The sequence below is a fragment of the Rattus norvegicus genome, chromosome 2 (genome assembly GCF_036323735.1).
Source record: "Rattus norvegicus strain BN/NHsdMcwi chromosome 2, GRCr8, whole genome shotgun sequence".
Classification (NCBI taxonomy): domain Eukaryota; kingdom Metazoa; phylum Chordata; class Mammalia; order Rodentia; family Muridae; genus Rattus; species Rattus norvegicus.
The window spans coordinates 246,313,349-246,327,442 of NC_086020.1; the positions used below are offsets into that span (position 1 = coordinate 246,313,349).

The window sequence follows — 14,094 nt, forward strand, 5'->3', positions numbered from 1 at the left end:
TGAGGGCCTTCTTCCTCTTTATGACTAATGATGGGTAACTCTTCCTAAACCTCATGGAAAAGGGAAATGGATTAAAGGAAACTGGTCCATTCCTAAGTAGATAGGAGCCCGAACTCTCAAGTTTTTCCCTTTTTTAGTTCAGAAGAGATATGGACATAATTATAAAGTTTGTGATATTTCATTTTCTAAATGTAGATTCTTTTAATCCACAATGGCTACCCAGCCCTCACCATCTGTACCTTAATTTCTACTCGCTAAAAAAAAGTGACATCTGTTTAAATATCAGTAATTCCAGTGCCATGAATTATCCCAGACCTGTTATTCTTTTAAGGCTCCGTAGCTCAGCCGTATGTTAAGTTTCACAGAATAGGCAGTGAAACATCTGCTGTCCCTCCTACGTTAGGACACATTGGTCAGCGCGGCTTTACAGGCTGAGCATCCACACGTTCTGTGGAGTCTGACATTGCACTTTTAGTGGGCCATGAAGCTAACCTGATAAATTTTTGCAGCTTCGCTCCACAAAACTGTAGTTTCAATCATCAAACACCGTTTAGTTATTTTGTGAAAAAGGACACCACTCCTTGGCTCAAACACACAGCAGTAAATCTGAGAAGTGGCTTGGAAGGTCTCTGACTTGTGGGTGCGTTAACATTTATGAACAAATGCAGAAGTATCAGGAAACCAGCAACGAGTTTAGTACCAATGAAAATATTTGTTATTTTGTTGACAGTATCATTGTATCAATCCTGTGGAATGCTCACTCAAGATGAATATTGCACACATACAGTTTCTGCTTACTTAGCAATTCATTTTTTTTAAAACATTTCAGATCATGTCCACAAGTTACCTAGACTCATTGTTGCCAGCCCCAAATTTGCTAATTACAAAAGTACCAGTGGGAATGGTACAATTTTGTTAAAATATAAATAGTATGATACTAAATTAACCCCTACCTAATTTCTAGCTTTAGAAGTACTGAGTTCAATGTTGTCCAGATCCTCAGAGTCTGTAATACATCAGATACCTCAGAACTTTCACATGCAGTTTCAGCTGAGTCTCATAGACTAACAACATATGATTATGTTTAAAAGAACGTATAGTCAGTATAATGTGGGACTTGACCTTTTCTAATCTGAAATTCTGAAATATGGGTCTGTAACATCATACAGTTCATAGGGTAAGAATACTTACTAGACAAGTTGAAGGCCCTGAGTTCAAGTCATCAGCACCCGTGGGAAAACCCGGTGTGGTCACACACACACCTGCTTGTTAACTCCATCCCATCGATGGAAGATGGCTGCCTTGTCCTGGGTTCAGTGAGAGACCCTGTACTAAGGGAATAGGACAGAGCAGGACGGAGCAGGACATCAGATGTATTCCTCTGGTCTCTGTACGCACACCCAAGACATTCAATCACAGTACATATTTCTCACACACAAGCCCACATGCAGTTAGAAGGATAAATAAGGGATGTTCAGAACTTGAGAGTATTGTGAGCTCGGTGTTTGTGTTTAACAGTTTCAGCTTTCAGAGGACTTAGCATGTTCAGATTAGAAGTCTTTTCCCGGGCTCCTGACCTTGGTTCCTTTGCTCATGCTGCTATCCTCCAGCGCAGGCCTCCAGCTCTGGTGTTGGGTGCAGGCCTGATGTGGTCTCCAAAGTGACTGAACAATGCAGAAGGACAGTGGCCCACTGGTTCCTTTACATTATTTTGGTTTTGGCTATGCAGCCCTGGTTGCTACTGGTGGGATTATTGGCTATGCAAAAGCAGGTAGTGTGCCATCCCTGGCTGCTGGACTCTTCTTCAGGGACCTAGCAGGCCTGGGTGCCTACCAGCTGTCTCAGGATCCCAGGAATGTGTAGGTTTTCCTAGCTACGTCTGGGACCTTGGCTGGCATTATGGGGATGAGATTCTACAACTCTGGGAAATTTATGCCTGCAGGTTTGATCGCAGGAGCCAGTTTGCTGATGGTGGCCAAACTTGGAATTAGTATGTTAAGTTCACCCCATCCATAGTAGTCATAGCCCTGCATGGGCTTATGACGAGTTGACACTTTCCAGACCTCCACATTACCACGCTGAAGAGATAAGTACAGCAAAGACCTACATAGCACATGGAGGTGAAGACGTGGTTACTGTGGTGACCGTTCAGAGGCAACGAGTGTCTAACCTCAGAGCTCACACTGCCTTCATGCGGCTTCGTTCTTGTGTTATGATGTCTTGACTCTCTATACTAGTAGATAAAGGGGTAACATGTTGGGTGTCAACACTGGGGGCCCAGAGCTACATGTCCTGCCAGGAAGTATGTGAAATCTCTTGGTGACATTTGGGATGAGGGATCTTTTGCATAGGTCTGCTATGAAATTATGTTATAGTGACATTATCAGTGAAAATAAAGTTTTCTATTTAGAAAAAAAGTATTTAACCATTAGAGTCTTCAGATATCCATAACCTTAAAAAAACAGTGAAATCAGAAACTATTCAGCCACTAACAATATTTTAGAAGACATACCCACTCGGTTAATATACCAGAACAACTAGTATGTCTCCAGGTTGGCACGGGGCCTCCCGTTCACTTGAAACCGCTATAGTTTTTCCTGACATTGCTGTAGGTGCTCATGCATTCACTCATGCAACAATACCTGACTCACTGTGTGCCAAGAGCTGACTCACTGTGTGACAAGAGGGGACCCTGTCCTGTGGCTGCAAGACACTGTTTACTGCAATTCTGCACAGCGACTACATAGAAGAGGGAAGTGACAAACTGGATCCTGCAAACAAGGAGGTGTCCTGAGGGCTTCAGGGCTCCTGCTTCTGGAAAACACACCTGGAAAGGAGGAGGAGCTCAGGAGAGGAATTCCAGAGGCTCATCATAGGCAGGATCCTGCCTATGGAAAGAAAGCCCAAAGGCCACTCAAGGGGTGCTGCTTGGCAGGAGGAAGTGACAGTATTTGAAAAATTGAAACTTTGTTTCTAGGAAGTTTTGCATTCCCAAGGCAGGGTGTGGTATGGGTGCTGAGGTGACCCATGTTTTCACAGCAGGGGAGTTATGAGCAGAGCCATTTGAGATGTTGCTGCTGGAGATGCAGAGGATAGATCGATGGTCTGGAAAAGATTGGAGGTGGGAGGTCCATTAGATTGCTGGGTGCAGCTAGCAGGGCCAGAGAGAGGACAGGAGAAGCAGCTGTCTATGTGGACAGCAGAGAAGGAGAAAGCTGTAGAGAAGTTGCTTTCTCACAAGCAGGGGAGATGGAGAGAGCTTTAGAGGCTGAATGAGGAGGAACTCAGGAAGGAAGAGCAGGAATTCGGGAATAGAAACCCATAATGAGGAGGAACTCAGGAAGGAAGAGCAGGAATTCGGGAAACCCATCGCTGGTGAGGAACAGGCCTGAGAGAATGCTGTGAGGGAGTCAGGGGCTCGAGCCCCTGTACCAGATGCAGAATGGCTCCAAAGGGGTCTGGACCCAGGAGGCAGTGGCACTGGAGGGCTTGGGGAGAGAGTTTCAGCCACAGTGAAGAGGACCCTAGCCACTGACTGCAGAGATCTGGGGACAAATGGAAGTTGGAACCAGACTGATAGTTAATATAAGAAAGTGTGTTGCTGAATGGGTAAAAGATCAGAGCAGTGGGGAGAAGAAGAGAAGAGTCAAGAGATGATTGATGACACCCAGGACGGGAGTGACTGAATCGCCAGGGACCAAGATCAGAGAAAAGGTTTTCCCTGAAGGAACAATGAAACAACAAAACCACCGGTTGATTTCGACTAACCGGAAGACCATTTTTATTTAGGTATATTTTAAGTCGCCAACTATTATATATGAAAATAATTGGAAACCAGGCAAATCATAAAGCAAAAATAATTGCATAAAGTCTCTACTTTCAGACATGGCTATTCTACATTTCTTTTTAATATCTTCTGGGTCACATTTATACATCAATAAAACCATGATATGGCCAAGTATGGTAGCATGCAGCCATAATCTTAGTATCCAGGAGTCCTAGGCAGGAGGATTGCCACAATTTTGAAGCCAACCTGGGCCATGTATTAAGTTCCAGGTAATCTTGAGCTAGGTTCCAAGACCCTTCCTCAAAGAACAATGAACGGTGGATTTCAAATGCGGTTCATCGGGTATGAGCCACTGGCTGCCCTGCAGAGGACCAGAGTTGATTTCTCAGCACCTGCTTCACGCTGTGCATGACTGCGTCTAACTCAAGCTCCGAGAAGGAGCCCCTCCACCACCACGTCCACAGACGCATAAATAAAAAGAAAATCATCCTTTGTGCACACAAGAAAGAAAATCATCATGATAGGCTGTGACGGACATGGGTTGGAGTAAACAAACAGGAAACAGGAAGTGAGACCAAGACGCAAACCTGTGACTGCGTGCGTCAGCGTCTTTGGTTATAAAACGTGATGATGGCCTTGGAACTAGAGAGGTAGGAAGCAGTTCCTCCCTCCAGGGACGCTCGCAGAAACTGCTCCACCCGTCAACGGATTCTTATGCATTCAGCATCTTGCTTCCTCCCATGTTACTTTTTCATTAAAAAAATCAAAATCTTTAGAATCTTCATTTAAATGATTACGTTCTGTTCCAGCCCATGGATATGCCAAACATTTAACCATTTTTTTTGCCCCCAAATTTACACCACTAGTCAAAGCTATTTTCAGAGTATCCTTTTGTGCAAACACTTAAAAGCCGTCACTCGGTTTTCCTCTTCAGTTTGGGAACAAAGTTTATGGTTAAAGGGCACGAATACTTTCTAGCTGAGATGTGTTTGTAATTGGCCTCCCAAAGAGTGGTGGCAGTTGATATTCCCACCTGCACACTTAGGCAGGTGGTGGTTCTCCCTCTAAATGACAAGAGGGGTAATTGAAAACAGAGCTACCTCTGCTGGGATTATTTCCCTCTGAAATATTCTTGGCTCTAACTAGCACGGTTCTATCCTCTACAGCGCTACCGTCAGCTGGAAATAAAACGGAAGCTGGATGACTTAGCTCGGAGAGAGCGTATTCAGAGGTTGAAGGTAAACTCTTTTTACCTTTTAATAGCATGGTACCATTCGAACTCTCAGTTAACCTGGAAAGTGTGGAGGCCCCTACTTTTGGACAGCACCCATAGCTGAGATCAAGCAAAGGATTCAAGGGAGCCTGGCTCTCAGTGCCATCAGTACAGATCATGAAAACAGGCACTGCTCCTGAGAAGCGCATTCCGGCCAGGCAAAAACTTTCAAAGACAAACTTGGAAATAGTCAAATTCGATGTCTGGCTTTTGTGTGTTCTTGTGGCAGGGTCCAAAGGATATTCATGAGTCTTAAGAAAATAAAGAGAGATGGTAATCTTCCAGCTTGAAGGAAAATAAAACATCGGAAGAATTATACAATCACACATTTTCATTCGAATGTCACCCTCGAAAATTATGGTGGGAACAAGCTTCCTTAGTAGAAGGAAGCACGAACAGATCTAACATTTTGTGTTAGGTATTTTTAAATCCCTTGGTTGTTCTCTATTTTTGCTCTTTGCAGTGAACTTATGAAATACATCAATTTGAATCAGGGGATGAGAGATTCAATTAGGCATGTTTGAAAAGTTTCAGTTTAGGATGGCAGATTTATTTGATTTCTTGAGCTATTTGAAATCATGGGCTGCTTGTTCTTAATTTGCTATAGTATTACAAACGTGGAGCCTAAAATGCATCTCAGAAAACTGATAAGCATTTGTAAAGTGTTCATAGGGCAACCTGCCCTGTGAGAGTAAAATTTTCCACTCTGGTTTGATGGACTCAAAGATATTTCATCAGAGACAAAGGGTAATCTTGTTACTAGTGTTGAATGACAGGAGGCAGGTCCCTTCTTAGGATCAGGGGAGCTGGGATGCAGAGGCTCCAGGTTCATTCAGCTTGACTGGCGATGCCCAACATCATGAACTTACACTTTCTGTAATTTATTTAGCAGAACGTGGATGCAAGGATGATTGGACCTGATTTCCAGCACCCAAAACAGGGTGTGCTGTGTGTCTGGGATCTGTCTGTCCTGTACAATGGCAGATGGGAGGCAGTAGGTAGAAGGGAAGAGGAGGGTTCTGGAAAAATGCTATAGACACTCCAGTTGCTCCCATCTGACAGCTGCTTGTCAAAGCTCACTGCGTATTAGCCATCGGCAAAGGCATGTTTTAGGTCCCCTCTATTTAGTAAAAGGGACCATTTGGCTTAAGTGTATTATTGAATTACTGTTTTTATAACAAAAACTTTAATCTCTTCTAGTAGTGAAGTACAAAGGACATTTTGTTGACCCAACACACATCGTTAAGTAGAAAGTTCTCTCAGAATGACTCCTTTGTGTCCCTTAGTACCTACAGCACCTTCCCCAACAGGGCTATAGAAACATTGCTAACTTCCGTGTCAGGATACAGAGTAGCAGTCTTAGTGGGGAGGGCTTTGATCTCTCAGTATGGTTGGATACATGTCAGGCACTAAGCTAACCAGATCACCTATATACATCAACTTCACATTTTTTTTCTCATTCCAGGGAGAACACACAAGACGATTTATTGAAGATAACATGCCCATTCTGACTCCCCATCCCCCAGCCGGCCCAAAGACTAATCGTGGCCATAGCGTTCTGGCTGAGGAAGGACGTTCTAGTCCATTAACACTGGTGAGCCCTATTAAGCACTCTGTCCCAGCTAATTAATTTATGATTTCTCATTAACCTGAGAAAGAAGGCTCTCTGGGAAGCATGTCTGTACAACCCTATAGAAACGAAAACACAGGGAAAGGAAGCAATTGGAAACTACAGCCTCCTTGTTACTCAATACTAAAAGTCAACATTCCAAGTCCCCACTCCAATCAAAATTGCTGTGGACTAATCCCTGTTCTTGCAGCTGCCACACCAGTTTCTGAAGTAGAGATGACCTGAGGTTATGTAGGTGCCCAGATACCAGCCCTGGCTCCATTTTGCCTACAGAAAAGAGCAAACTCATCCTCATATCTAAGATCACACATGACGACTTCAAGTTATCTCTCTTAGTAGTTACCCTTCAGCTCCTGCAATGTGGCAGGACTGAGCCCCTGACGGTGTCTTCTGGGTATTATTCTTGCTATTCCTTTATCTGCACAAATTCAGCAGTGCCTGACTGCATGTTTATCAAAAGTAGATGCTTCCACTTTGAGATGATTAAATGTACTGAAATGCCATCTGAAGAAGTCACACACTGATACTTCATCCTAGCATGAGGTGGCCGTGGCCCAGAGGTGTTACTTGCTGGAAGGAAGGCAGGGTTTTTCAAAACAGTACAGGTTCAGGAGTGATTTAAAAAGATGTTTGTTGGGTGGGCAAACTTCCTGTGACATCTTTACCCTCGGTTTGCGTGACTGGGTGCATGACTGGGTAAGTTTTCCTTGCAAGTCTGATCATTTTTATTTGTGTTATACAATATTTGTAGAGAGATTACAAAGCCTTCACACACAGTTGAGGTAAGTTTGTCACCTATGGCACTAAGCTTCAACATTCTGCAAAAGGTAAACTTGTCTTGACCTGTCCTGGCTGAACAACGCAAGTTCTGAAAAAGCCTCAGTCCTCTATGGGCTGTTCCTCCTCCTCCTCCTCCTCCCCCTTCCCCTCCTCCTCCTCTTCCCCCTTCCCCTCCTCTTCCTCCTCCTCTTCCTTCTCTTCCTCCTCCTCCTCTGCCTCCAGGCTATGGTGCAGGGCCCTCTTCTCCTCACATCTTGTCAGAACAGGAAGCAGAGACAGGGAGAGAAGTAGGGTATTCTATAAACACTGAGGGCCACCTTTCAGAGAGAATCTTCTTCCAGCCAGCCTCTCTCTACCTAGCAAAGGACCCACAAACTCCCAAAAGAGCAACTCCAGTTTTGGACCAAGTGTTGAAACAGCCAGTGGGATGCCTCTCATAGTCAAACCATAAGAGACCCAAGTAACAATGGCTTACCCATGGGGTTTCATCCCCACCCTAGCCCATGCCCATGAGCCTTAGGTGACTCTATGAAGTCATCAAATACCTGGGCTCCTCTGTGTTACTCATCCACAAACTTGGGGAGTCTGCTTCATCCACAGCAGCCAGGGCTGTGTATCAACATGTGGATGCTCCAGCCTGAGGGAAGGGGTCAGCGGGAAAGTAAGGACGTGCCTTCCTTTGCTATGAGTGTGAACGGCAAGTAGCATGAGTTACTTTTGTTGACATTTTACTAGCCTCAAGTGAGAGGACATCTCCTTACAGAGTTGTTGGGAGTCTGGGGGAACATACCCTTTGTTGGTGCGAGCCATATTCACAAATGAAAATTCTGTTGCTGGAGAAGAAAGGAAAGCAGTTATTGGGCAGTGTTGTCTCTGCTGCCCTTCTGTGATCCTGGCTCAGAACTGGCTCTTACTTGAATTTTTCAAATCACCACCTTCCTTATGGCTAAAATTTTACCTGCTTCCCTGAGAACTTAGTTTTTCTCAGGCTCCTTGGTTCACTGTTACTATTCCGAGAGCATCATTCTGAGTCATGTTCTCTGGCATTAACCAGCCTGATTGACTAGTAGACTCTCTGGATGTTACATATTACTTTTTATCTCCTCAATTGGCCTAGGATGGAGGTTCGGTATTGCCAACTGTTGAAATCAAAAGTTTTAGCAGTGTGCACGCATGCTTCTCAAGATGCTATGAGAGCAAGCTCTTGGTAGGAGTCTCTGGCTGCCAGATTTTTTTTTCTCATGTGTTTATTTATACACGCCTCTGCGGAATGGAATATTTGTGGCTCACCACCCTTTAGAGTCAATGTACAAAATTCTATTCATGAATCATTTATAGACCATCATACCACTTTGCCCTATTCCTGGCATGTTCTCTGCTGTCTTAGTAGAATAGGACAACTGGGCCAAAGCTTCACTCCCCCCCCCCTCACTTTTGACTCATTGCTAATCTTTATACTAAACTTACAATATTCTGTTGATGCTCCCAGAGGCACTTATAATGTTCCACACTGGTACTTCTTGAATTCGCTGCAGTACATTCTTGATTGGAAAGTGTCTCTGTTGGGGGCTCAGCAGGAAACAGATGGCTCCTACAAATAGAGTAATTACAAAGTTGTTTAATAAAGAAACTATTTAGGAAGATACAGCAGGGTGAAGAGAAGCCAACTAGGGATGGTAAGCCTGCTATGGTCAGCACAATGGGAAGCCACAGTCCCTCGGTTGAAGAGGAGGTTGGATGGGAAGGGTTAGGTTCTAGAAGCACTAGGTAGGTCCCTTAGCTAGAAAGGGCTTTTCCACAGAAACACGAACACTTAGGTGGTAGGAACCATTTCTACCCTGCAGGATTATGGGAATAAAGGCCTCCATTTCATCCTCCCACCTTCTCTGATGTCATTCCTCTCCTTGGTAGAACCTAATTGCAGTCCTGAGGTTGGTTAGTACATTCTTTAAGAAATCACTTCCAGGGCCCGGAGTTCCTCAGACATAGACAGTAGGCAGGAGACCTAGAAGAAATGGCAGATTCCCAGTGTGGAAACATCCGTTTTGATATAGTGCACCCTAGTGTTGCCAGCTATAATGTTTCATTTTGTTTTCTTACATTTTTAGGGAGCAGTTGAAGATATGTAATTGGCAGTACATTATAGCTAAGCACCTGCCTTTCCTGGTGTCTGCTATTACTCTGGGTGCCAACCTTGCTACGTAATGAATTCAGAGTAGATTTTATATTGAAAACATTGAAGCTGAAATAAGTCTGTTCCAATAATACCCTTTCAGTTCTCTGAAATAGGACATTATTTAACTTAACATTTGAGCAAAGCCATTCTTTGTCCGTATTCAGCACAATGAATAATTTACAGTATGAGCAAAAATATTGGACTCTAATAGAGGCCGTCCCTTTTGTCTAGAAGGCTCCATCCCTGTGGCATTTGGTTAAGTAGAGAACTTCAACACCGTGTGTTTTAACAAATACTCTGGGGTCGAAGGGTGTATATAACGGAAGAATATAATTAAAGTTTAATCTGTTCAGTAAAAAGGCACCATTAATTACTCTGGGCAATTTGTTGGGTTATTAATTAGTTCTGGAAACGTGTCAAGGTACTAATTTAAATGGAATTTCCCCCCATCATCATCTAGACAGCCCCTCGACCGTATACTGCCCCAGGAAATATGCAGCCTCCGGTTCGTCTGCAGCCTCTTCTCAGTAATCGCCAAATAAGGAATGGTTCAAAGATAACTTCAGGGTCCAAACCCAAAACCTTATTGCTGGAAAGTGAAGCTCCATTTCCTCTCGCGGTAAATGCTATTTTCCTTAAGAAACATTTGTTTTTAAATTATTGATCAAAATCATGTACTATCAAAGCTTTCAGGATGCCGTATTTTCATCCACATGGTGAAACTTACACTGTACGCTCACCAAGCACTTACAATGTACTTATGATTGACTGTATGTTGCTGAGACTGGAAGGCCTACTTTTCATGTAATTATACAGAACCTGTAAGGGATGGAATTTCAGTGACAGGCAGTGCTTAGCTCGATATGAGAAGAAAACAATGATGCTCTGTCCCCAGTCACACACGACTGCCCCTCCCCCCACATGGCCCTATGTGGACTCCTTGCAGATCTGAACACATGATAACCAGACAACAGGGCTCTGCATAGCTGGTCTGCATTTGTGTGGGGACCCTCCCATCAGTGTGAGAAGTTACTTGGAGGTTGAATTATAGAAGGAAGGCTATAAATCTGTCAAAGTCATTAACCTAGGAGTCTGATACTGCATGCCTTTCTAGCTTCTTTCTTAGGTAACCTTTGCCCGAGTTGGCTACCATAAAACAGAATCTACCTAAACAGGAAGGAGGAGGCCAGGCCATTGCCAACATGGGGGAAAAACTATGTTTGGAACTTGCAGAAACATTTGCTAGTTTAGGAATTTGTGTCATGAACATAACGGTCATTACATGGAAGGGATGAATGTGCCCCACTCCTTCCTAGGAAGTACGACTCACGCGCCCTAAGACACTGGGCCCTCTCTCGGACACATGCCCTTCATGCACATGAAGTGATTTCATACTAAATATTCAGAGGCAACTGTGGCATCTCAGCCCATTGAATGTGGTTTTAGCTCGTGGGAGCGTTTTACATACCTTATTTGGTTAATTTCCTGGTAGCTTCTTAAACACCAGAAGAAGTTAATTGAGTTAATTGGGAAGTAATGCCCCCTCCTTTTTTTTTTTTTGAGAAACTTCTCAGACTGAGGCAGGCTCCTAGGTCTTAGATCTAGGGTGCAGTCTGAAGGCCCCATACTTGGAAAGCCATTTCAGCCACTGTCCGGGAATAGCCAGGTCTCACAGTATTCAAAATAATACACAAACAAGATCCTTTGAATGTAATCTAAAATGGATGTCTTGATTAGGGACACTTAATCCACCAAGAGTTATCAAAGGGTCAAACCTTATAGCAACACCATTTTCTTCCTGGTTGACAGGGCTGCCTGGGAGGGAGACTCATAATGAGAAGGTTACCTAGTGACCATAGAATCAGAATGGGGCTACGACTCAAGGCTGTGCTCCTGGATCAGGTTAAGGCTTCCTGAGGTGCCCATCTCGTCTCAGGAATGGGCTTGCCAAAAGTACCAGAAAACTCACAGGTCTTTGCCTAAAACTTCTGTGTCCTCCGGGGTTAGCTTTGCCATTAGGGTTGGGCATACTCAGAGCCTTCTGAGTGGAGCTTCCTTCCCCATAGGCAGTGCTTTCAATGGATCCTCTCAATGTTTGCCCAGTTGATTACATTCTTTTCAAGCTTCTGAAGTTCTGAGTTCTGTTTCAGTAACTTTTGTTTTCCTTAGACGTGAGAACATCACTAGGGAAATGACAGTCTCTGACATCTAGGGACTGAACTTTTCACCTTTCAATGACTGTCCTCCAAACTTACTCTGAGACACTGTCTACAAGGAATACCTACCTATATGTGCACATTGTGACCCAATATATAATCTCATCTTTCTGCTTACCAGTTTTGAGAGCGTGGGTTATTTCTGAAGGAAAGTCACTGAGTAGTTCATGAACATCAAGAAGATGATGAGTTTCCTGTTAGCTTCAATGAGCTAAATTCAATGAATATTTTGAGCACGTATGACAGGCTGGGTTCTGATGTAAGAACGAGTATTGATATTGATTACCAAGGACGACAGAAGTCACTTATAGGAGCTTACAGTATAATTTGTGTAAGCTAAATGTAGTATGAAAAGGCATGCTCTTATTAGTGGCATTAATGGTGAAAGAGTTGGCTATCAAATTCCTTGTGAAAGACAGTGGTTTCTAGTGTTGCTAAGTATGTAGTGAGCACCAGGGTCGACCTTCTTGCTTTGCTGAAAGACTGAAGAGGATAGAGGTGAAAGGATTGGAAGGACCTCAGAGAAGACCGGGTTGAACTTGTCACAGCGGCTGGAGTGAGCATCTTTTGGAAAAAGTGACCTAGTCAACAACAGGTTGGTTTTGACGCCACTAAGTAAAACTAATTATGTGGCAACATTTTCAAATATTCAGAGGAAGTCTCTCTCGTCGGGAGACATCAGCACCAGTGTCTTCAAGGCCCTGCCTGATGGTCTACCACTATCTTAACCTGTAAGACTCTACCCCAGGAACGTACACATAATCACAAAGGCAGAGTTAAGTCCGCTTTGAGCTGTCGTATTTATGGTAGTGAAAAAGTGAGAAAAACTACATAATACAGCACAGTTTAAATGCTTACGAACTTAAAAGTACAGTATAATTATATGTATTGTTTAGAAACTTAGCCAATATACTATCAGTTAAAAATAAAAAAAATATTATTTTTAAGAATGTTATTAAAATCATTTCCAAAACAGGACACATAGCTGATACCCAGTTTTGCTATTTATTTTTTAAAAGCAATTAAAATTGTTCAAATTTCCAATGTCCCAGATTAATTTTAACATTTTTATTATGTTCATTTAATTTTGGTTTTGATGTTCTAGGTTCAGTCTATTGGAAAAATAAATTAAAAACAAAGTAAGATTACTCAATATTATTTAATAACTGAACAGTAGAGTCTGCCTACACAAAAGTGTTGGTTTTATTCAAGATTTGAGCTATACATGCTTTTATTTAATGTGCTTTTATTGACTTAGTCACTAGTATCCTTTGGAGAACTTTTTCTAAAACTTTTATTATTAAGCATCTCAAAATATAGACTAAACTGGTTAAAAATTAGTTATAAATACAAAAATGTAATGTCAATTTATATTTTATGAGTATAGAGATTTTTAAAGGTAAATTCGTGTTAAATGGATAAAAGACATGCAAGTGTCTTAAAATTTAGAAATTTCCTTCAGATACACAAAAATAATCAATTTGTCAAAATGTTTAGGCTCAAATCTAGCTGATAAATATTTTTGGTTATACTTCTAAAGATTTTAAACGACTTAGTTAAGCTATGTTGATTAAACTCTCAAGCAAAATAGACATATATCCCAAGGGTAAATTAATATTTAAAATTTTCTGTTTGTTATTGCTTTTTAAATCAAACTCTACCTGTAAATTACTTAAAAGGAACACTGCCTGTGCTATTATGTAAGAATACCCATATTTCCATACCCTGGTGAGAATGTACAATGTAAGTAAAGAATCAAAGCAAATTTAATGAACCATTTTTCTACTTACAGATTTTTAGGGTGCTAGAGTTTTTATGGCTCAGCTGAATTTACACATCTTTTATATATATACACACTTACACATGTATATCTGTATGCCCAAATGCACATTTATGGCAGAGTACTAATAACTTGTGCAGTTATGTATATAGGATTTATTGCAGGATGTCTAGGTCAGACAGTGTTCTCTTTGAGATTTCAATAGTTTTGATTGTCCTTCCCAGAGTTTGAAGATTTCAAGCAAGCCCACTCACTGGCCTTTGATCACAGCCTTGCCTCTCCTGTCTGTGCAATCCTCGGGGGTGTGCAGTCAGAATGTCCCCAGTGCCCAGTGCACTGGCCAACACCATCTCAGGCTCCAACCCTGCAGACCTTCCAGTACGAAATCAACTAACTTAACTGTCTCTAAATTTTCTATTAAAACCATATTCACACAAGGTTAGGAATGTGTG

At 42.4% G+C, this 14,094-nt stretch overlaps 1 protein-coding gene, 1 long non-coding RNA gene and 1 pseudogene across 4 annotated transcripts in view; 2 read left to right on the top strand and 1 right to left on the bottom strand.

Annotated features, from left to right (window-relative positions):
- LOC102555516 (uncharacterized) overlaps positions 1–12,829 on the bottom strand; it is a 40,597-nt gene extending 27,768 nt beyond the window's left edge. The window contains exons 1-4 of the long non-coding RNA XR_005501429.2: positions 11,422–12,829; positions 8,938–9,061; positions 8,261–8,303; positions 1,192–1,331 (exon numbers count right to left, since the gene is read on the bottom strand). This is a non-coding gene — a long non-coding RNA (uncharacterized LOC102555516). The remainder of the gene's footprint in view (positions 1–1,191; positions 1,332–8,260; positions 8,304–8,937; positions 9,062–11,421) is intronic.
- Positions 1–14,094, top strand: part of Erich3 (glutamate-rich 3) — a 102,236-nt gene that overhangs the window by 37,911 nt on the left and 50,231 nt on the right. For all 3 annotated transcript variants that reach the window (XM_017591360.3, XM_017591359.3, XM_039103891.2), the window contains exons 4-6: positions 4,954–5,025; positions 6,526–6,654; positions 10,107–10,265. In XM_017591360.3, coding sequence (XP_017446849.1) covers positions 4,954–5,025; positions 6,526–6,654; positions 10,107–10,265 — 360 coding nt within the window. The remainder of the gene's footprint in view (positions 1–4,953; positions 5,026–6,525; positions 6,655–10,106; positions 10,266–14,094) is intronic.
- On the top strand, positions 8–4,944 carry LOC108350146 (transmembrane protein 14C pseudogene; annotated as a pseudogene).